We start from the raw sequence: 23656 nt of genomic DNA, 5'->3' as shown, positions 1-23656 counted from the left end.
CTTGTACTGTTTGTGATTTGGACTGGGAGACAATGTGAGTGCTGGAGGGTGAGAGCGGTGTGTTCCCAAGGTCTGGATCAGGTGAGACCTCTGGCTGCTGAGTTTCAGACATACTGTACTCCAAGGAGAACAGAGTTATAGTAGTCCAGCCTGGATGTAACAAAGGCATGTATGAGTGTTTCAGCTATAGAGAGTGTGAGGGATGGACGGAGTCTGGAGAAGTTTCTGAGGTAGAAGAAAGCTGTTCATGCCTTCTCTCCACGTCTAAAAAAATACCCTCTCTGTCCTCTGACCTCTCTGTATCTGTCTGTGCATAAAGCTCCTCAGAGAGCCAACATACCATATAGGGAAGGAAAGCAGAAAAAAGGTTTAGGATAGATGGAAAGGTAAGGAAGACAGTGATGAGGCAGAAAATGTTTCTGCTGTATGGATAATAAACCCTTTCAATAAGGTTTCTGCTCATTGGGCATCAGCCTGTCCTTTTGCGTCACTGCACACTGGATTATATTATAGTATTCAGCAATGAATAGGGAGATTTTGGTCTATGAAGAAATTGATAACAATGGTACAATGTTGGAGTGTGGCCTTCACATCTAGCTGTCTTGCACACCCCACTGATGTCTGGTATAGTTGAGAAAAAGGTGAGATATCAGCCCTCATTATGAAAGTAATAAAACCATTGTCATGGGGACTGAGTAATGTTGATCACCATTTTGTTAGAACCCTTTATTTCAATAGAAAACACAAGGTAGTTTGCCATGAACATCAAGATCCTCTCCATGGTGATGAGAGCAACAGTTGCTCAACTCACCCACAGCTTCTTGTTACTTGCAATACTCATTAACTTTACATCGATCCCCTGTCCCAATTTGCCACTTGAAGTAAATCATTGTCCCCTCAAACGTTGCATGAGTACCTGGGGCCAGCCGCACATTGAGCCTGGTTTCGATTTACTGCTGTTTAATGTTAAATCAATACTGTGGAGGAGTTCTGACTTCTGAGACTCCCTGGAAAGACCTACCAGACCCCTGTAATTAGTGACATCTAGAGAATCAGGAGGGAGGAATCTGTCTGAGGGAATGACTGTCACATGACTGCTTTCACTACTACAGCGACTATCATCTCTGGTAATGGTGTAATATTTTGCCCTTATCCATAGTATTGATAAGGTCTTACAACTTTATGGCTTTATACATGGCTTTATACATTTGTATTCATGACCCTTAAATAACCTGGAGGGTGTATCTCCTGAATGACTCTGGGTTGGGTCAGGTACTGTGAGGTGCACAGACGCACTTAAGAGTCAGCCCACCTACGTGTGATGCCAAAGCTTTTACATTTATTCTCTAGAGAGGCAAGCACTCTATTTTCCTTTTCTTAATGCACATGCACTTACTACCCAAATAGCGGCGAATGCATTTCTTACTGAGGGTTGAAGTAAAACACATAATACAAGTTTTACATCCAGCGCACGTTCTCCTAAAACTATCCAATTCCTTCAACAAACAGCCATTACTGCAGAAAGAGGTTTTACAATCGCGTGGCAAGAGGAGGAAAACAGGAAACCATGTGAATGGTAACCACCAAAATAGAAGGAGTTACGAAACAAATTGCAGAATGTGATCTCCAGGGAGTTCAGCTTTTGTGGAGGCAAAGCATAGCCGAGTGCGTATGATGAAACTCAGTGTTTTTCAGTTGGTTTACTCCCTGTTGCTTGACTCATTCTAATCGTTATTCAAATGCAAGCAGCAACCACGTACTGCAAACCAGATGCAAATGTTGATGCCAGACAAGTCCAAGAGCATGTATATAATAACCAAAGCATGATCTCCCCCTGTGCAGCGGCTTGTAGTCTGATTGCTCTGAGCTGGATCTTGTTATAGATATCTAGCCTTCCCACCGAGCTACGAGAGTGGGTTCTGCCACGTCCTTGTACTCACCAGTAATTGCTTTGGTATTTTTAGTTTGCCAGTGTCGGGGTAATTAAAACAAATAGAGGAGATAGCAGAGACAGAGATCTCCCCTGGCTCCTGGGGATAAGTGAGGAGAGGTTTAGTGAGGTCACACACTGCAATGTTTTCAATTAGACACCTCTGCACTGATGAGGCTTTTATTAAAGAGATGCATGGCAACAGTGTGGATATTTATGCAAAACGGGGGAAAGAGAAGTTGCAGTGCTGTTACTGCTAAGTGGCTGAGACATTTATATAGCTGGGTATGTAGTTGTTCTTTGTAACTACACAAGTTCACTCTTCCTTTTTCTTATCTCTGCCTCAGTAAATACCTGACTGCACAAACATAATGATAAAAGAAATGAGAGAAGCAGATAAACAAAAAAGTGCCCGTTTATTCTTATATAGATATGTATAATATTTTAAAGAATATTGTACATTATAATCAGAAATATAATCAAATACAAAATAATCAACTACATTTTTCTGCATGTTGTCACTTTTGCAATAAATAGACTCTTCATTTATTATGCCATGATCAGTCATAAAAATACACTGATTTCATCTCACATGGTTAAAGAGTCGCTGCTACTACAAATTCACGTCCCTAAATTCACTGCTGCCAGAGAATACTCCTCCTCTCCATGACAACAGCCCATGGGGAGGGAGGGAGGGAGGGAGTGGGAGGGGAGAGGAGAGGGGAAGGTCCGCTCAGGTTTCATTGGTGAGCTCAGGACGACCGACATCCCTCAGATGGTTAACCACAGACCCACTGGATGTCTGTGTGTCTATGGTAGATAATGCAGGAGCAGGCTGCTGAGGCGGGTCAGGATGGCCGCCGGGCCGTGCCCAATAGGTAGAGACACTGGAGGTTGAGCACCATCAAGACCAACACCAGCCCAATGAGAAGCTTCTGGACCCACAGACACCCATCCAGCTTCTGCTCCAACCTTGCGTTGCAGGCAACGACTCGCATGAGCTGGTGGGAAAAGATTTGGTTCAGTTCATTCATAATGAAAGTCATGGGAAAAAAAACATCAAACCATTAAAAATGTACAGTAAATTAGGAATGTAATGATTATCCAGGGAGCTGATTGATGACTGTGTGCTGTACTAGACTTTAATAGGGGAACTACTCAATAAACCTATATTTAACCTACACATTATACTTACTGGGGAAAAATATAAGTCATCATCCAGTGTCTGGTTGTACAGGATTAGTCAAGAGATAATTTAAGTTAATTAACACTGAAATTAGTAACAATACTACTAAGATGTCATTCTAAAAAAATGTATAAGGGCAGTCAAAAGTATTACAGTGAACAAATGTAGCAAATAAATTGTAACAAAAACATAATAAGCATTCTGGTGGATGAAGGCCTCTCCTCCAATCAGAGCTCACCGCTATGTTAAGATCCTGATGCCCATTGGTTCCTGGCTCCACAGGGCCGTCCCCAAGAAGGCTCAGTGTTGGTTTAATGCTCTCCAGGACGTGACAGCGTAATCTACAGGAAAGAGCAGAGGGCATTAGCAGCCTACAAGTCCAGTGCCATGACTGTAGTGTGAAAATCTGTGTGGCAAGACACCATGGCGAATTAAGTAAACAAGCTGACTTGAGGCCCAGACTGTGAAACCAAAGATGGCTTTGCAAAAGGCATGACTTGTTGTCACTTCTTGTCTTACAATCTCTTTTGCTAATAAAGTGACATGGCTGAATAAGGACCGCAGTCTTATACCTATGTTCCATGACCTTGGTTTTCGGTACTTCTTTCCAGAACTGTGCAAGTTCTTGTGTTCCAGCGTTGTCCATCTCAGCAGCCATGACCAGAAAGCGGTCCTGCAGAGAGGCCTGATAACCTGCACAAACACAGCCAGGACAAGATTACACCAAAAAGAAAATTTCATGTGACTGCGAAAACAATTTTAACAATAAGGCCATTGCTCTTTGTGGTTTTGATGTAGGAATATATTTTTGTTATCTCTGAATCAAATTACACGAAAGACACGAGGGGGAAGGGTTATCTTTCTTCATTAAATGTGGAGGGGTAATTTAGGTCACTTACTGTTTAAATAGTCAAGTGGAATAACCAGCTGACAGCTGACTTGGTCAACATTGTTCAGATTCATAAACAGAAGAGCCTTTTTCATAAAACTCAGTGCTAGAGACACACAGCAATAATAAAACCCCTCATGTTAAAAGCCAGAAAAAATCATCTGATTCTTCTGGGCCATGTGCAGCACATCGTAAGCCCCATCTGACATTTCAGTGCGTGAAGGCCACAAAACATTTTAACTCACACAACATTCAAGTCCCGTTACGTTTGGTTTCTGAAGGTTTGTTTTGGGGAGATGAGAGATGATTCTTTTATCACTCTTGAAATATGTATGTCAGAAAAAGAAAGCGGCACTTTGTCAGCACTTTGTCGGTAGGTAATAGACTGGACCACTTAATTATTCTTAACTTCAGGAGAATATTTGGGAACATCCGCCCTGAGTGGAGTAGAGTGCAGAGTTAAAGTGCAGTACCTCCATGTAGGGACACGACTATATCAACCGATGCACCTGGTTCACAACAGCTGCTACTGGGCTTCACTCTGTACTTCTCAGGTGCTGTGGTTCGTACCTGTGGACACATCAGAGGCAGCTTGAATAGAGACCATGCACACACACACACAAACAGAAAGTCTGCACTATAGCAGCATATAGCGTTTTTTTGTCCACTCATGCTCACAAACTTAAGCACATAAGTAAGCACACAAGCATGAATGCAAGCACACACGCACACACCTTGAAGGCCACTTGATTTTTGGTAACATTGTTCAGGATAATGAGGCATTTCTTCTCTGTCTCTTTTGAACCAAAGCTGAGCTCCTCTGCGGGGCTGCAGGGAGAGAGAGAGAAAAACACATATCTTTGAACAGGAACCACATTAATGGGCTGTCTGGGTGGAAAGCAGAGGCTCAGGTCTCAATAAATAATTCTTTGCCATAAAGTGTCTATTTGGGCACTCCGACACTGAAATAACTGGTAGATGCAGACAGGAGTTTCCATTTGCTTTACAGCATGCTTTGTTGTTCTTCTCTGTGGTATCTTAGCAATATTGATTGGGCTGCTAAGCTTCCTGTGCTTAGATGAAGGCCTTGCAGTCTGTGAGGTGTGATTATCCAGGGACTGCTAGCTTTTCCTGCTGCACATCAGCTAAACAATCTGCTTTATGAAATCTTGACTCAAGAATGGTGCTGTGAGCAGCAACGTTTTCCGGCCTTTGTGCAAATCAAAATAATCAAAACGCATACTTTCAAATAGAGGGTTTCTGCCTGTGTGTGCACATTAATTTAGATATGGACTCGTATCAAAAAAAGAAAGCACCAGTAGAGTCAACATCCTATTGTTTGCATAGTTTCCATAGAGACATTTCCAAGTAACGTAGCTCCTAACTACAATTCTTCGGGCCATTCTCACAGTCTCTGATGTGCTGCATTTATCCCTGACCCATATGGAGCTGTCAGGGCTTCGGGTGGCTGGGGCAGCCGTATCTGAGCCCCTTCACAGGGAACATGAGGAATTACACCCCATTATTATCAGGTTTAAGCAGAAAAAAGCCCTGATGGTGCATCAAAGCTGTGAAATCTGGAGCATAAGCACATCCATGGCCTACAAACTAGCCATGAGGCACTTTGCTTCACTCTCTGACACTCAATCTGTGCGCACACCCAATGTTTCCCTCTAACCAAGTCCCAAACCATCTCACTAAGCTCTAACTAGTTTGTGATTAGATGAATTCAGCCTCAGCGATACACCGTTAATCTGCCAATAGGCCTCATTTTCAAATTAGCAAAAATATTAGAATTTCTGTTCAGTATTTATAAGGTTTCTCCTTGGTGCAGCTAGGCTACATTCCATGGACTGGAACAGTTAAGAACAAAGATATTTTTTGTTTTTCCATGTCCTCTTGTGTTCTTTTCTCCAGTAAAACAGCTGTGGAGACTGGTGCTCCCTTGAGCCCAGAATGACTCTCTAGGCTCCGGAAACCTTTGACAAACACATACTGAAGATCAAAGCCTTCCTCCCCCTCCCACTTCTAAAGCCCCCCAGTCTCGAATCAGGGCTAACAGCTCCGAAACATAATTGCATTTAAGGCTCATATAAATCTGTTTATCACTTTAATACTTAGCCCGGAGCTGTCAAAAACCTCAGATCAAAGACCTTACTCTGTAAAACCACAACTCAATGGACATTATTTATGAAAATGAGGAGTAACGTCATACAGTATCTGAATGCAAATGCAAATGGCTGAGTATTTACCCAAAACCCAATCAATCTAATCTCAATGACGAGGCCAACCACAATGATAAAATTATTGTATTGGTAAATTAAGAAGTTTTTACATTAGCTTATGTGGAGTATAAAATTAACCAACAATATCCGATTACATCATTGTGTGATTGCTATAAACCTTTGTACTTCACCATTGACTTTAATATCCTGTTGAGGTGAACAGTACCCTTTGCAATTTAATGACCCCTCATTTGCACATTTGATATGTATGACGATATGGGCAAAAGTGACGAGTGCTCCTTGGTTAAAGATTAATTGGTCATTGGTCAATGTTTCTCATTGATTACTGCAGCACAGTAATAATTAACTACACCAACCAATTTCTATCCAGTGAACAATTGATTGGGTGGCATCCTTAATTTCTGCCCACATTTGACTAGATCAATTGAGCTATAAAGGTACAAACACATCGATAAATGGCTTTAGCCTATGAGTCAATAAGTCAATCATCTACACCTTGGTGTCTTGGTGTTGACACAAATGGCTTCTAGTCATGGTGCCACTATGATTGGCTGTAAGGTGACGTATAGGCAGATGTACCTAACATGTAGTAGAGGTCCTTTGAAGGTGGTCAGTGGCTTCCTGACTCCTTTGGTCCTATTGGCTGTGTCTCCTTTATCATTGTCCTCTGACCTCAGACTGTCTTCCAGGAAATTCACCTGAAACAACAAAGACCACTTAATTAGAAAGGGGCTTAGGACACTGATAACTTAAGCATGTGACTGTTATCTGGCACTTTCTCTGAAAATGCAGTGTTTGCCCCTTGACCTCGGTCATACTGAGAAAGCTATCAGTTAATGAAGGCCTTGACAGTCATCTGTAATGATTAATTACTGGTCCATCTGAAATAATGGTGTGAAGTGTTATCTGTTATCATAATGGAAGCCATCTTCAAAAGTTATTTGCTTTTAAAGAGAAACCCTCATGACAACAACTGACCCTTATTCCTAGTAACCTCCAGTGGAGGCACAGAAGCACAAACAATGTGTCCATTTGTGAATGCAGAACACATGACCTTTGACAACACAGATTCCCCTGACCGAAACTAGTTCAACTAGGCCAGAGGTGGTGATGCATCATTCATACATTGTCACTTTCAGTTCAACAAAACACCCATAAACTCTCCTCTACATCCAAATCAGCCACACATATAGCACGAGACCATACAACAGCTGACAGAACAGAAATTGTGCAGCGTTTGCATAAAGGTTGGAAATTATAGATGAAGGTCAGTTGGGGAAGTGAATGCTTGAATCACTGGGCTTTTTTCACTGTGTTGTTGGGACCACAGATTGTGTGAGACAGATGGGAGAGTGAGCGCATCAGGCGAGGATGGGAGGGCAGGGGAAAGGTGAGTGGGTTCTCCCTGTGATGGGAACATTTATGACTCAGAAGGGAAGTGTGTCCTCTGCTGTGATAAGCACCCAAACACAATGTCATCTTAATTCAATGGCTGACTGCCACGCTACTGCCAGAATGAAGATATCAAGAGATGCTTAGCTGCTTCTGAAATGTCTCCATTTATTTATCATTTAAAAAAAATCAGGTCTAATACAGTCAGGCACTTATGTGATAGAAAAAGCAAAACATACTGAAATGAAATTAAAAGGTACCTGGACGTTGGAAAATTGAGTGTTTTTAAGCAATTCAACTGCTAACCAAATATTAGACTTAAAAGTCAAGGACTGTGTTAGAAATATCATTGGAATTATTATCGGCATTAAATCACATTATCTAAATCCAGTATAGATTTACAAAGATGAAAATAATTGTTGATTTATTTTGAGAAACAGATTCATTGTTTAAAAATCAATTAATAAAATGAAATGATCAGAATCAGAAATAAAATGGACCACAGCTTACTTCCAAACAAGAAATAACTTTAACATGGTTTATACACACATTGTGTAAGGTATTAAATGAAAGACAAAGAAATAATTAAGGTTTATAATTTTACATCATCTTAAGCTGCAAGCTTAGTAAATTTCTAATGATGTGGAGTGTCTATCAATTATACATATTATGACACTAAGGCAAAAACAGGGTTCTCTATGCGATCAGCACTCTCCAGAGTCACAGGACTGCAAAAAAGTGTTAGAGGTCAAGGCACAGAGGTAGCGTTTGTTAACAATTTGCCTGAATGGCAGTTGTTAGTAAAAAATAAAGCATTTTTGCAAAGATCATTGATGCTAAAAATATGACACAATAAAAACGGAAGGATAAACAATTTAGTGCTGAGTGTTAGTAACTTTCTCTACTTTCTCTACAACAGTATTTACTCAAACAGTTTAGAATCTAAGGTTAGGAGTTATTGCAAATATAGTGAAGTTGTTAGTGATTCTGGGCACAAATGTACCACCTTTTCTCTCTACTGTGCTAATTATATTGTGAAAGGAGTGACTGGCTTGGCTCCATGTTTACATGATGTTGTGTAGAAGGTAGCTTATCAGCCAATTAGCCTACACTGTTGGATCCCTTCATAAAAAAAGTCCAAAATCCAAACTTTTGAAGTTTCACAAGTGCAACGCATTTTAGTGGGTTAAATTTAAAAAGGTGGTCCAGGACAGGTCAAGGGGCGAACAAGTCCACAGTGGTGATGACGTCAGTTGATGGTGAGGGAGGTGTACTCACAAATAACACTAGACACATGAGTACACCTGCCTTTCCAGTCTGTAGAAATCTCCCGGACTCTGAGCTCCTTGTGTGGGTGTGATCCTACACTGCCTTACCACCTCCAGCCCTTGTTTCAAAACAGAGAGAAAGGCAATTAGCTTCCCGGAGCGATCAGTTATCAACGCAGTGCTGGAACCCAGAGGTATTCAGGTCCGGAGAGTGGGGATATCTCTTGTTTATATAGGCAAGGAGGATGAGAAGAGGGCATTGAGCAAAAGGCTGTGGAATGCGTTCAGACAGGCTTGAAGTGTTTACAAACACTCTCACTGGTATTAACACAATGCCTCAGTTTTAGTCACAGCGCAGGCTAACACACTCAGAAATAAGGCCTAGCTCATTAGGGGCTTATCAACCTGCTTCACTCAGAGACCATTCACACAGAGTCATATTCATACACTTGGTCTCCAGCCTCTCTGGCTAACCTGAAAAAGAAATATATTCTTGTTTCCCATGGACCCGGCTCATAAGTAAAAAATGCTTGATTTCCAAACATCAGAGCTCAGAGGATTACAGTGCTTGTTATACCACAGCTATAGGTTTCAATCCCTGGTGACGAATTAAATATTGTACCAACAATGAGCCCCACTACCATACCATTTTCTTTGGGGTTATGCAAGGCAGGTTGACCCACGCTTGCCATAAATAGGCCCAAGAAGGAGTGCAAGGTGATTCCATGCTTGTATCTTACAGTAAGACCATCAGCATGCCTTTCAAACTGATGACTGTGGATTACTGTTGAGGCTACCAACTGACTGATTTGCATATCTCTGTTTTGTAAATCTAAATCTGTTGTGCATGACTAATGTGGTATTAATTTACAATGGAAGCATTGCTGTTTGTTTGCTGGGGCTTAGTTGGCTCATGGGAGCAGCTTTGGGTGACGCAGCACTGACGGGTCTCCAGTGAATACAGAGGAGTCTCCTATGGGCAGCAGGTTACGCAAATAGCTTAAAAGCTCAACAGGGGTTTGCCTAGCATACAGCTGTTATATACTACAGCACAGTTATGCAGTCTCCTAAGACTGAAAAAGGCAAAATAACAACAAAAAACAACAAAAATAACAGCAAATAAGAACTGCAAAACTAAATAACAACACAAACTGAATAAACAATCATGGTTGGACACAACACTGCACAAGACCAAAAATCTCACACCAGACATCTGAGATGACCTCCTTAACACCCTCCATCTATTTCCATGCAGGCTTGGTTTGCATGCCGCTAGCTAGAAAATAAACTAAATAGATTATGAGGTGAGGGCTGGATAGTCCTGTAGGGAGTAAAGGGGATGTGTAGCATATAGCGATGATCTGACCGCAACTATGGTGCAGTTTGGTGACACCAGAGCGAGAGGGAGGTGGACGGTGGCTGCATGGACGTATTCAAGCTAAAAGCTGTGAGCATCTCTTTGATGGGGTTGCATTAGGGCTGCATGCCAGCTAGCCCATAAGCACGGGACAGGCTGTCATGACCGCCGCATCACTCCAGTCTCCAACGAGGTCAAACACAAAGCCATTAGTCAGAACAAAAAGAAACACCCAATGGGGACCCGTTCTGTGAACATTTCTGAAAGAGCCCAGTGTTGAAGTGAGGTGGATGTGTGGCGAAAAAGGCAATCCAGCTACAGCAGGGAGCGGCTTCAGTAACAGACTTGACACACTCTGTGTACCCTAATAGCAGCTCAGAAGATGAAAGAAGCAAGGCACTGAGTGAGGTTGGCTGTGATGTCTGAGCATTGTTGGCAGGATTAAACCGCAGCCGAAGACATTAGGAGTCACCTTCACAGAGACAATGAGCAGGAGCTTAACGGCTGCCAAATCAGGGCATTACTGCCACTTAATTCACAGTTGTCTCGGCAGAGGGGCCCCGATTACATGCTGTAATCTCAGACTCAACTTAAAAAAACAACAACAACTAAAGACTGATGTGAGTGAAGGAACACATCAAAGCGAAAATGAATGTCTGACTACAGTACATCTAGGAACAGGATACCGCTGCATATCTGAGAGAGATGGACTCTACTGCCTGAAAAAGCCAGATGCAGAGTTAATTGTGACTCAATCAGTCTCAGCTCACACCATTACAGTGTTAGTGTTAATGAGTAAAGCCTTCCATTGTTGTTAGATTGAATGAGAGAGGTTACACAGAACAACTCAAGACTGATTACGCCACATTTTATAACCATGGAAACATCGGTCCTGCTCCCAACCTTCACTTGAACAGAAACAGTATTTATTGATTCAATTTAGCATTTCTATCCAAAAGTTGAATACTTACTGATCCAGATTCAGCTATGAGAGTTGGACTTATAGAAGATGTGATCTAAACTAAGACCCCCCCCCCCACACACACACACACACACACACACACACATACACACACACAGACTGCGCTTGTTAACAAAGTCAAGGCTTGACACAGGGGGCTCTTTTGCCTTAAATTAAATAAAATAAAGGAATAAGATACACCATGCTTTTTTCAGCTGTCTTTCAGAGCTTCTCCACATGCTGAAAGGACTGAAAATAACTACAAATAAACTTGAAACATTTTGTACCTTTTTGGGCTTTACCGCAACGTCAGAGTTGAAGCTGGACTCGAGGGTCTCTTTGCCCTCCGATTCACCCTCTTTACTCTCTGTATCGTCCTCGCTGACAATAGGTCCATTGTCACAGATGGGCGTTTGGAAGTCGTCATCAGGAAGGGGAGGGTAGCTGTACTTGAAGGGGTCCTGGAATGTAGCCAAATAAGTTATATCAATACAAGTATGTTTTTACATGAGTGTAAATTCTAAATGTAAATTATGGTGGTCACATATCCTCGATAAGTACAGAGAATCACATAACTACTGGATGTTTCTAAATTGAGTGACGTAAAGAAGGGCTATTTGTAAATTCAGAACACTTCTACATATAGAGAGACTTAATGACATACCGTTCCACCCATGTGAGGTGGCAGGTATTCGGGGCCTATGAATGTCTGGATCTCAGATTTGGATGCAAACTTGAGCTTGCTGATCGCTTCAGGACCCAACCACGTCTTCACAATCTTCCATGCAGCTACAATGGAAAGAAAATAGATGTATTAGATTAGATCATCATTGTGATCCATTTCTGATGGGCATAGAAATATACAAGCTTGTGTGAACTTAAAGGAAAAGGTAGGTTCGAGTCTCACCATTCATGATCCAAGGCATATCCACGATGATCATTTTGGCTGACAGGGCAAAAAAGAAAAATAAATTAATTTTAAATAACATAAATTTCTAATGTACCCAGGTTTGACTTGAAATTAGTTGTAAATCTCTATTAGTAAACGAGTAAACGTAACATATGGGAATGAGGTTACACATTTATTGCATTTTTATTACAACTTATTTGTTACTTACATAAAAACTTTGGGTAATATACTTTGAAGCAATTAATGATGTACTTCACAAAGTCCATGTCCTGAAACAAAAAGTGTGACTTAATACATTATATGGAACCTTACAGAGGGCTTCAACTATAATAGATGTTTCATGGATTTCAATAAGGAGAATGCTTGTTCCCTCTTAACAGTGTCTGGATCTGCAATGACACAGTTCATGGCAAATGAAATTTGGCATATGAAAATTTGTCACAAGTTTCTCTGAACAGTCTCTCAACCCATCCAATTTTCAACTACAGGGAAATAATGATGAGGATGTCACTAGCCTACAGAAAAATGGTGACTAATGGTCATTCGTCTGCAAAATAGACAATTATTTAAGCTTGTGATGTTTACGTTTTGATTGAACTAACTTGATCCCTTCTAGGAGATTTTGCACAATTTCCATACAAAACTAGGGAGAGTTAAATGGCTTAAACTCAAATGCTTTTCCCCCCATGTGCAAATGAGAACGAATATAGGGGTCTAATTCAAATAGACAAATCTCATCTACCTTTCAGCAAGCACAGCATAGTAAAATCAAATCATATCATTGCTAACAAATAAGCAACATACTGTAAAACTCATCTAGAAAGCGTGTATTCTGGTGAAAGATTTTTGCCACGCTTGAAATCTCTCTTTCAGGTGAACGTGATAAATGTGTGTGTTATAGCAATAGGTTAATTATCACCATCAGACAAACTGCAGATCTGTCAATGGAAGCAGCCCCTATAGCCTGGCTGGGCTCCATTATTGGCTGCACGTCTCATTGCTATGCAGCAGGCACACTGCTGAGCGTTAATGAGATCACACTGGCTAGGCCTACTCCAGCCTGTACTGTGGTTCACCAAACCTTAATCAGGCTGGTTTCCAAACCCGTCTCCTAATCCGCTAATTTCATATTTGGGTTGCACAGCTATTTATCCTTTCTGCCTTGCATGTGTTGGTTTATGTGTGTTTAATTGAGACATTTCTCCAGGAGAGAGTTTGGCCCATGAAACGCGCTTGATGCCAGAGAGTCTGGGACAAAGTCAGTCTATGGATTAGCCAGTCCACTTGGATTGACCAACCGGATTTAAAGGTCACTTTAATCTCCAAAGTGTTAAACCATTGAAGAATATCAATCCCTCCATGACTACGGCTCAAACAGCGAGAAATATTAGGATGCTCACCATGGCTTCAATGACACTCATAGCAAAGAACTGCTCTTATTTAAATAAGAGCCAAGCATGTTTAATATGGAGGGAATGAAAATTCAAAAAACATTCCTCTCCAAGATCTGGATTTTAACTTGGAAGACAGGAGTGCAATTCATACTCAGATTAATGCAGGGCATATCAATTAAAAAAATAAAAATAAATAAGTTAAACAAATTACAAAAAGCTAATTTTCTGAAAAACCAAAAAGATTCACATTTTCGAGCATTTTTTAATCATCATGGACTTACAATATTGCTGAGGCCAGATTCTGACATGTCAAACACAACAGTGAGTGGCATCCCAGGCTCTCTCTTCGAATACCGTTCCAGCCAAAAAGCAACATACTTCTTCTTGTCCACGATGGTTTTGGCATCCTTGATGTGTAGCTTTACTTTGAACCAGACTAAAGTTAGAAAAAAAATACAGTTCACATTATTGACAGCAATGAATGAGATATGAGTGGATTTAGGCTAAGATTATACACTTCTAGGTGTGTAGTTATCTTGTGTGTGCCAAAAATCTAAGGAGTAAGTAGGTCTGTAATAAAACCTGATGTACATACAGAGCTTGTTGCCCTCTTTGTCATAGCCATGGAGGTAGACAGCACCAGTCTCAAACATCCATTTGGGAATGCTGCTCTCAGAGAGATCTGAAACACATAGGTAGATATATACAGATAGTATTGGCAAACCTTTCATTAGAGCTGGTGCTTAAAATTTCAAGGCTTTAGACCAACTGTAGCTGAACAGAACATGGCATTGTAACAAACAGCAAATGTGTTTACAAGGTTCCTACAAACTTTCCCATACCTCAATTTCATGATTTGAAGGCACAAAAAATTTTTTTTGCTGGTGCTCTCATTTATTGCCTGGACAATACTCAACAAGGTTGTCTCTTTCTTTCGTAGGAGATTAGTCTTCACAACAACAAAATACAGCTGAAATGGGTCTACAGCAACTATAAATGTATGGCCATATGTGAGTCAAGGCTTAACAACAATACATTTCCTTCCAAATTTGAGCAGAACATGGCTTAAGTTTATAGAAAATAACACACTTTGTCACCAACCTTTCCCAAATAAAAATAACAAAAATATGTCCAACATGTGATAATGCATTTAGATTACCTGACATGTGAAAATTGGATACTAATGACTTATATAAATCTAATTTCAGAAAAACAAATTTTTGACAAATAGAATTTGCTGGCTTAAAAGGCCAGCAATTTCTTGAGTAACAAACAGCAATTCTGAGTAATTCTTCAGAAAACAGAAACAGGAGGGATTGTTCTAGGAGGGAACACATAGAGATATGGGTGCTCAACACACAATAACACTCTGTCTGGATCCATCCCAGAGGAGCACAAAGACAACCACTCATCTATGTGCCTGGCTCACAAACATCTAAATATGTACCACATTTCTAACTTTAGATGATGTGCACAACAAGATATTACAACAAAACCAACATATCTTCCTACCATTCAATCCATATTCTTTCCTCCACTGAAAACTTTCATCGATCATTTTCAGGGCATCGTCAACAACATATATTCTCCATGTCAGGTACCCCTCCACCAGAGCATCATCTTTCTCAAGTCTGTCCACATCTCTGGAGTCATATTTCTCTGATGAATCTGTAAACATAACACAAAGGGCAAGTCACATGACTAGCGAATTTATAGAGGTCAAACACATACTTTCACTTTTAAACAGACAGTCTTTGCAACTTATCTAACAAATACAGAACAATAATGTTACTTGGCAAATAATGCTCATGGAGTTGTATAGTAAATACAATGTGTAAATCCCACCAGGGGACCATATAGTCATAAGTTATCTATCTAGACTAAACTACAATAACTATAGAGCAAGCTATCTGTCTGCTCTGAGTACATGATCAATCAGGTCACACATGAAGTAAAGTAGTAAACAGTTAACCTAGCATATTTTGCCAACTTGTTGTACAGTAACAGATGGCGATTACCACAATTCATGCCAAAGCTACTGGTTAGCCAATGAGCAAGTTAATGTCAGTTTATCCACTGTAACGTAACTGTTACCTTGGAGGTACTCATTCTTGAATCTCTGTCTCGTCTCCTCAATCTTTTTCACCATCTCCTGTCAACAGGGAGCTCATGTTAGCTACGTTACTGGGTACAAAAGAAACTGGCGAGAAAAGATAGTGTTCTGTAACGATACCTGGTCCGGTTCGTGTTGGTCAAGTTCAGCCATGATCAAGTCTCCGGCTTACTTCTCGCTGGTAGTTCCTTGTTGACTAGCAAACGTTGATGAATCAGTGCGAACTGTGAAACTGACCTCCTGTCACTGCCATTTCGGCTCTAGTATGGCCACACCTCTCCTTCCTGTGGCCGTTTCATTGTTTACTTCAGATGTATTTGATTTGATAGAGATAGTGTTGAATTATATTCGAGATAACAAGTAAAGCGTTTAAGCAATTATCCATACAGCTGCTTCCTTTTAGATAGGATTAGCTAAGCACTTCAGCTAACGCTAACTGTTTACCAACTATTACCCACAATGCACTTGGATCGGTATCACAGGAAGCGTTCAATTTCTGTTGGCGCGCTAGCAGAGCAGTGCCCGAGTATGAGAGAGATGAGTATACACTTTGTTAAAACAGTTAATCTGCGTTGCTGTTTCTCACAATTTAAGTTACATCTATATTTATTTAGCACGTACATGCACTCTCTGGGCGTAACGATTTGACTGTTTGCGGCGACAGTGTTAGGCAGTTAGTTTCACAACTAACTTAGCTTCAGCAAAAACTACTCGTACACTTGTTGCTAGGTGTCATTAACAGCTGGTAGCACAACTGTCATGCGAGTGACAGTTCCTTGTGTTATCTAACGGTAACCTTTACCCCCCGACAAAGAAGGGACAAACCTGGATGACACTCGTACCCTCTGTTTTGCATGATGGAGAGAATGCACGTAGAAGACTGGGATCGAAAACCCCATCGGCTATCTCTCTGTGGAAGAGTAATTTTATTTCAGTGCAAACGTGCTTCAGCCCACAGGGAAAGTGAAAGAAACGCGTCTGAGTTAATATTCAGCAGCCTTTCATTTAAACGGGAAGACAACACTTTCCTCAAGGCAAATGATGATGGAGTGTCTATCATCAACCGAAAAAGTTCAGCACACGTGGATATTGTAAAATGTAAATGTGCCTTGGATGTTGAAAAGAGAGTCAACACGCCATGCATTTTAGTGACAAAGAGCAACAAAGGGGAGAGCTTCAAGTACAGTCTTCTCACGCTGAGCAGCTCAAACACACTGGAGCCCCACATGGAATTTAAACTCCCTTATCAAATGAGAGAGAGTGTGTCCATTCTCCAGGGCCCCACAGTGTTGTGGAGTCATGCTGGTGATGTCTTCTACACATCTCTGCAGGCAGGTGAAGTGAGACAAATACCCATACAGTTCTCCCACAGTCTTATTGGAGAACTCCCCCTTCACAAAGGACAGGTGTTCATCCTAGGACTGCACAACTCCTCTAAAGAAGGCTTGAGAGACCAGTCCAGCAGTTCAGTCAGGAGCCACACCCTGGGGTATTTTGTAGAGAGTGGACAGGTGTTTGATGGCACTATGATTTTACCTCATCCCTATAGCTGCATTACACAGTGCATCTTGGTGCTCTCAGCTGAACATGTGGACGGTGTGTTGAAATCCTCCGTGGTTGCAGCAACTTCTAAAAGGCAGCTAGTTTATTTTGAGAATGGAATTCTGAAAGAGGTATGCCAGCTCCCCTTCGAGGGGCCTGAAGATATTCGAGTGATGAACACAGGAAGAAATGGCTGTCTATTTATCATATCCTTTGACCAGGGACATGTCTGTGCTATATGGAAGGAAACATTTCAGGTATGCAAATGTGTGGTTTTATCCATGTGAGATCCATGCCTTATCCATGTTTAATATAGTTTCATTCAGTTGCCAATTTTTACCATCCCACGTTGTTAAACTGTCTCCCACAGATAGCCTCCCACTGGTCAGGTGTCAGCTCTGTTCATGTTGATGACTTCCTGGGATATGGAACAGACCAGCTGCTGCTGTTTTTTGAGGATCAAGGTGCAGCAGGACAGCCATTGGATAATTTCCTCATCACTGACCTCTGTGGCACTACATACTCTGTAAGACATTTTTTCCTTTTCATGGGCAATACTGCTTGACAGTTAAGAAGCAACCTGCTTTTGAAGGGTATTTTGCCTGGATAAAGTGCAAATGTGAAGCAGGTCATCATGACTAATGGAAAATACTTGTTTTTAGTGTGGCCAGGAGAATGGAGCACGAAAGACGTCTCATCCTCCACAGGAGAACTATCTCCTCACTCTTCAAGCTTTAGAGTCCAGACTACAGGTAGACATGATCTGCAAAGTATTGTTGAAGTGGTCTTTATCTTTATGTTGTGTAATCAGTGATCTGATGATGTTATTCTTATGAGATGAATGACGTCTTGAAAGGAACAAATCAATCATTCACCCTATCAGTCACTCAGTGTGTTCTCATGTCAATCAAATGTTATCTGTCTGTCCATTTGTATGTAGAGTGGCTTGACGATGCTGCAGGAGCTTCACAGAGACGTAAGGGTGAAGGAAAGGGTTCTGTTGCAGTCAGTCCAAGCCCTTACTGATGTCGTCTCAGAAAGAGAGCCTGTTGTCACCCAGTATGAGCAGGTACTGAATATGTATATTTATGCATTATGAGATGTACAGCTACAACAATGTACTGCAAACCATTGCCTGTTGTGTTGTATTACAGTATTTACTTAGTGTATCTGTGCTAGAGCAGGTTGGTACTTACAGGTGTCGTTGTTCAGAAGCATTTCGGTAGCTTTGGACACGTCAGAACTGGGAATCAAACCAGCAACCCTTCCCCTAATAGGCCTCGTTAGCCAGCTTGCTAACCCACTGTAATTGTTGTGTTATAATAGTATAATAGTAATGTTATTAACCTGGAACCTTTACCTTTCTCATAGTCCTGACTGAGTATTGGTAGACCTTGCAATATGATATGATGTCAATGTTGCAATTTTGACAGAATGCAGATACTGTAAAATGTAGATACAATTATATTTTGACAGAAATTATCTCTATAACGCACTATTTTTTAATTGCATAAAAAAAAACTCCACTATTGGTGTACCTCATGGGTGGCAGTTCAAATGGAAATGACTGACATAACTGCCATTGCTGTCAATGCTGTCACACTGTCATTGTTGATTATAGTCTTTGCACTTTCTGTACAGGAAGGCCTTATTGCTCTGTGGGACGGGGATGATGAGTCAAAGGATGAGGCCTTGGATGACAAGATGCAAGACATGCCAGCAGTGTGTTCACCTCAAGTTGACAAGCTGTGGCATCGCATCATTGAGGACCGATTGGTTGTGGGCGTGATGCTAACTACTGACAGCTCTATGTAAATGTGATTTTTATTTAAGTGGATTGTATATTTTACTGTGTAAAGTAAACAGTTTGTGAGCCTTATGGAATGCTGCATCTGAGGCATCAGCTTTACCAAATCCGGCCCATTGAACATCACATCATCTTAACACTTGTCAGTAATGATTTTTGAAAATGCTCACTCACTTGATATCATGCCAGGCATAATGAGTTGCTATCTTCATCTGGTCAAGTGGAGCCATGTGTGTATGGTAATGATACAAGCAATGTTAATATGCTACTACTCCATGTATTAATGATGTCCAGTCAAGCGTTGGTTCCCAGTGAGAGCTACTTTCCAGCTGTCAGCTCCTACCATTGCTGCCTGATTAGATTTTTAACTACTGAAACATAATAGAGCCACGGTTAGGATATTAGCCCCCAGATCCTGTAGAGTGAATCACAACTGTAAGGTAAAATCCCCTCCCTAGCAGTTTATCTCTGAGTAACTCCTGAGAGTTGTTTCTCATGACTACATGGATGAGGCAGTGTTGTAAACAAATGTAACTTCTAACTCTGTCAAAGACTAGAGTACTCTCACAAGTGTGATGCCGTTGGGGCCATTAAATAATGTTCCCTTCTCCGTTTCAATAGCGTTAAGTGAATAAGAATGTCAGTCTCTCTTCTGTCTTCTTTGATTTCTCCCGACTTATATGAATTTCACCACAGCAGCCGCTTGGTGGCTAGGTGGTCACCATGGCAACACGTTTTGAAATAACCCTCCAAGCTCTTTTTGTGGGAACGAGAAGCAATCAGATTCCTCGTTACTCCATCCACCTGTTCTGGTTTCAATTTGGGCACATATGGAGGAAAGCTCCTTCTGGCAGAATTGCCTCAAGGGCCTCTGTATTGCTGTGGGTTTTTATTGTAGCACTGGCAGAGCTGATGTAATTTACCACCTGGGGATATCTCTGTTAATCATTTCACACAATCACTCATTCACTCACACACTCACCCATTCATTCATATTCACTCTCTCCATCTCTTTGTAATTGATTCCCAATGTGATCGCCTACTGTCCATGTGATATGTGATTGTTAGTGATGTGTTTTATTTTTGTTCCAGACCAGTGGACAGTGTGAGTTTATCCATCCTGACAGAGACGGGCCAGAGATCAACGCCTGCAGTCATCCAGACCCAGAGCCAAGTGTTCTGGCTCCCCACGCCTGGCCCCTCGTCCCCCTCCTCTCCCTCCGCGCTCCCAGAGCCTGCGGCCAAAAGAAGCAAGCGGCACAATGCCGGTAGACCCGATGATGTCAACACATGCAGACTGGCAGTGACTGCAGTGACCAGGCTGACACCTCTGTTGAACTCTGGCTGTGTCAAGTGCCCTGTCATGCTCCATTACATCCAGAGACAGGAGTCTTCTGCCCTTGTGAACAACTCAACACCGGTGGTCCTCCATTGTGGTCCTGTTCCTGTAGACATCCAGAGCAACAACCACACCCAACTGTTGAACAACTCTAAACTCAAAACAGGTAAAGTGGGTGTACTTAAAATCACTAAGACTCCTAGACCTGAGTTTTTCATTTTTTTTTAATCAACCATCAGCAGCTGAGCTATGCTGACGCATGGATGTTATATCTACAACTTTTGTCTTCTCTTTGTGGCCAGATGAGGTCAGAGAGGATTTGCTGAGTCTGTTGGCAGTGCTGGATCGCTGGGTCTTCCACATAGACTCTCCTGATTACAGCTTAGGGGATGTAGATGGCTGGATCCAGAGAACAGTGGGGTGTGAGAGGATAGAGGTCAGCCCTCAGTATCTACTGTTCAACTCTTCAGGATCATCTGCTCCCATGCTGCTTCACTGGCATCAGACAACCCCTTTCCAGGGGGAACTGTCTGTCCACTCCAGGTATTTTGTTTTTATTTACAGATACAAGGCAAGGTTGCTGTTTTATTGATGTTAGAGTTGTACTTGAGTGTACTAGTACTAGTGTTGATGTTTTGGATCAAATTGAGTTTTGATCATTACTGTTTGATGGAGAACTATGTCAAAATGAACTAGAAAGGGATCTGTTTTTTTTAATCTTTTGGCTCATTTTCCTCATCACACCTTTTTTTTTATATAGTCTGAATGCCAATTGTATGGCTTTTTATGGAAAAATCCCTTTAATTGGCATTATTAGAAAGGTAATATGATGCTAATTTAGAAGTTAAGTTAGAAAAGCCAAGGATGAGTTAACCAATTGAGAGGTTTTCCATTCCATTGCAAACTGTATTGCTGCTGCTCTGTGCATTGATTCAAACACTACTGGGGACTTGCTACTAGTAATCACATTCATAGTTCTGCAAATGGAAGTGGGCGCTGCTCAGTTTATATTGATGGTTTGAGGTTGACAAGGCTTTGAAGTTGACAAGGATGCGTGTCAGTGAGATATTTGATGGAATATCAAAGTGAATAGGATCCTCTGGCAAGCGGAACGTTACATGACTTGGAATTACAAATTTCACAAACACACTGCATGCATTCAACAACAGGCGAGGTGGGTGTGAAGTAGCGGACAAATGATAAGAGATGAAAAAAACAACTTAGCAACAGTGATATTTTCATTTAATACCGCATACTTTAAGTAAGAACATTTACATACTGGAACTATTGTTCCCTTGCAGCCAATTACAGACGCTCCAGTTCCTGGACTCTTTGTTGGATTACCTTCCTGCTTCCTGCTCCATCCAGGCCCTCAGAGAGACAGGGAGACGGGGTGCAGCTCAGACATTTTCTCGGACCTTGGAGAAAGAGGTGCTGTCACTCAAAGAGGGATTGTCATCGCTGCTCTGTGGAGAGAAGGTGGATGGGGAGAGGAGGAGCAGCACTGGAGTGAGACAACAGGAGACCCCAGAGCCAGGTTCTGTAGAGGGGCTCCAGTGGTGTAGAGAGGAGTGGCAGAGGGACTTGGAGAGGAGTAGGATGAGGTTGAGCCCCCTGGTGGATGTGAGGTGGTATCGCAGGCTGAGCCAAAGCCTGTCCAAAGTCCAGCTTGAGGGGGACACGGCAGCTCTCCTAGAGACGCAGAGAACCTTGTTCAGCTCTGGTTTGCTCCAGTAGAACTCTGTCTATTCTGATTCAATTCCAGAGGAAACCTTTATGTTATTGTAAAACCATAGCAATGGCTTTAAACATTGGCGAACTTGATCCAGACTTATGACTGTATTTGCATATCATTTATCCATTAGGGTCCGTCTAAAAAAATATTGCTGTTGACCTTTAAAAAATGATATTTGTCAAAACCTAATATGCATTACTTTGTTGTGTTTATGTGATGACAGTTTGATTACAAAAGGAATTCATTAGGTTGTCTAGAAAATATTATCCATATGTTGATAAATGAATACCAGCTAATACACTGTGGGTTTGGTTTTTGTTGAAAATCCTTCTACTAAGTCTAAATGAAAGGAAATCCTAAGTTCCAAGGATGTCTCTTTGACAAGCAATGTTTGTATTGATGGAACTGAAAGACTCTTTTATTATTAATGTATTATGTCAAGTGTTGTGACTGAAATGACACAGTCCATCATGTATGCTGTGCACACTTCGCCTGTACTGAAAGCATACCCCCAGTGTAGGCTCGGCTAGATCCTCTGCTAAAGTGTTTGTGTGTCTGTCCTCTCAGACAGCCTCTTGGGGTTTATATCCCATGTCTGTTGGTGTGTAGCGCCTTAACCCATATCCTTTCGACCACCTCCTGGGTTTCACAGCCTTAATCTGTCTGTGATACTTGTCTCCACTCAGGTCCCTTCAGACCCCCAGTGTTTAGAAACGCTCTTTAATGTCTGCTGCTGCTGCTGCTGTGTGCTATCCAGTGGGAGAAGACTGCTACTTTCATCCTGAAGTGAGAACTGTTGTGTGTTCAGAATAAAGACAAAAGAGGATGGTAAGGCAAGTTATACTGCTGCTCTGTGGCTCTATTTAACTGTGAAAGCTTTTAGTGGCACTTTCCCCACATGGCTCAGTTATTTTCCTGTGAAATAATGAAAAGGAAAAAGAAAACCTCTTGGATGCTGTTTCTCTTATGACGCTGAACATGCTGTCAGCACTGTTATTTAAAGTGCCACTCCTCCAAGTGAACATCAAACCATCACTAAAAGAGGAGCTAGTCTGGATGCATGAGGTCTGTGGCGGCTTGACCAAGAGTGTTTGTTAAAATGGATGGTGAGGTGTTTTTTTTCCGGCTTTCTGGCCCCTGCTTCATGCAGCTGGCCAGTGGGGACTGGAGAATGGGGATGTGCATTTTGTTTGTCAGAGATCCAGGAGCTGCTCTGTCTCCATCTGTTTGTAGCACTGAGTCTGAGGAGAGAGAAATTTTCCCTCTCTTTCGCACCTTTGGTGTGTGTGCTTCATTGATTTAGACAGGTAATGGGTTCCAGTGGACTTACTGTCACAAGACTCTACGAAACACACCTGAAACATAATTGCTTTAGATGTTTTTATTGTCCAGGGGGATTCCCAAAATGTTCTGTTATTAGAGTAATGTTGCGTGTATTGCTGTGGATTCATTAAATGTCATGGAAATACTGAAATCTATTTTTGTTGTGTTGGAATGCAAATAAATCTCCTGCTTGCAGCTCTAGATATCAGCTTTTGCTTTTACATTCAGACTAGTAATCTCAAACTGGATCGCACAAATCAACAC

General features: G+C 41.5%; 2 protein-coding genes across 3 annotated transcripts; one reads left to right on the top strand and one right to left on the bottom strand.

Annotated features, from left to right (window-relative positions):
• Positions 1–2327: 2327 nt before the first annotated feature.
• mospd2 (motile sperm domain containing 2) lies at positions 2328–16033 on the bottom strand. Of its 2 annotated transcripts, none has more exons than XM_071538955.1 (15): positions 15767–16033; positions 15628–15685; positions 15046–15201; positions 14129–14215; positions 13815–13969; positions 12348–12408; positions 12137–12175; positions 11894–12018; positions 11517–11690; positions 6831–6949; positions 4740–4833; positions 4479–4575; positions 3689–3809; positions 3355–3457; positions 2328–2931 (listed from the first exon to the last, which is right to left on the bottom strand). In XM_071538955.1, exons 1-15 carry the CDS (start codon positions 15797–15799, stop codon positions 2779–2781), a joined length of 1575 nt encoding a protein of 524 aa, XP_071395056.1. In that variant the 5' UTR covers positions 15800–16033; the 3' UTR covers positions 2328–2778. The 2 variants fall into 2 exon arrangements, with proteins under 2 accessions (XP_071395056.1, XP_071395057.1); XM_071538956.1 differs by having other exon boundaries at positions 15628–15682.
• A 157-nt stretch (positions 16034–16190) lies between these two features.
• On the top strand, positions 16191–22147 carry fancb (FA complementation group B). Its single transcript, XM_071538954.1, has 8 exons — positions 16191–17445; positions 17559–17714; positions 17851–17940; positions 18129–18257; positions 18830–18999; positions 20088–20500; positions 20637–20877; positions 21636–22147. The coding sequence occupies exons 1-8, from the start codon at positions 16501–16503 to the stop codon at positions 22069–22071; spliced, it is 2580 nt and encodes an 859-aa protein (XP_071395055.1). The 5' UTR covers positions 16191–16500; the 3' UTR covers positions 22072–22147.
• Positions 22148–23656: the final 1509 nt, after the last annotated feature.

This window comes from Centroberyx affinis, unplaced genomic scaffold (genome assembly GCF_046629955.1).
Source record: "Centroberyx affinis isolate AG114_WGS23_722 - 3 ecotype Tasmania unplaced genomic scaffold, CSIRO-AGI_Caff_v1 ptg003379l_1, whole genome shotgun sequence".
NCBI lineage: Eukaryota > Metazoa > Chordata > Actinopteri > Beryciformes > Berycidae > Centroberyx > Centroberyx affinis.
The sequence above is the reverse complement of the archived record's forward strand: the minus strand, read 5'-3'. Positions and strand labels throughout refer to the sequence as shown.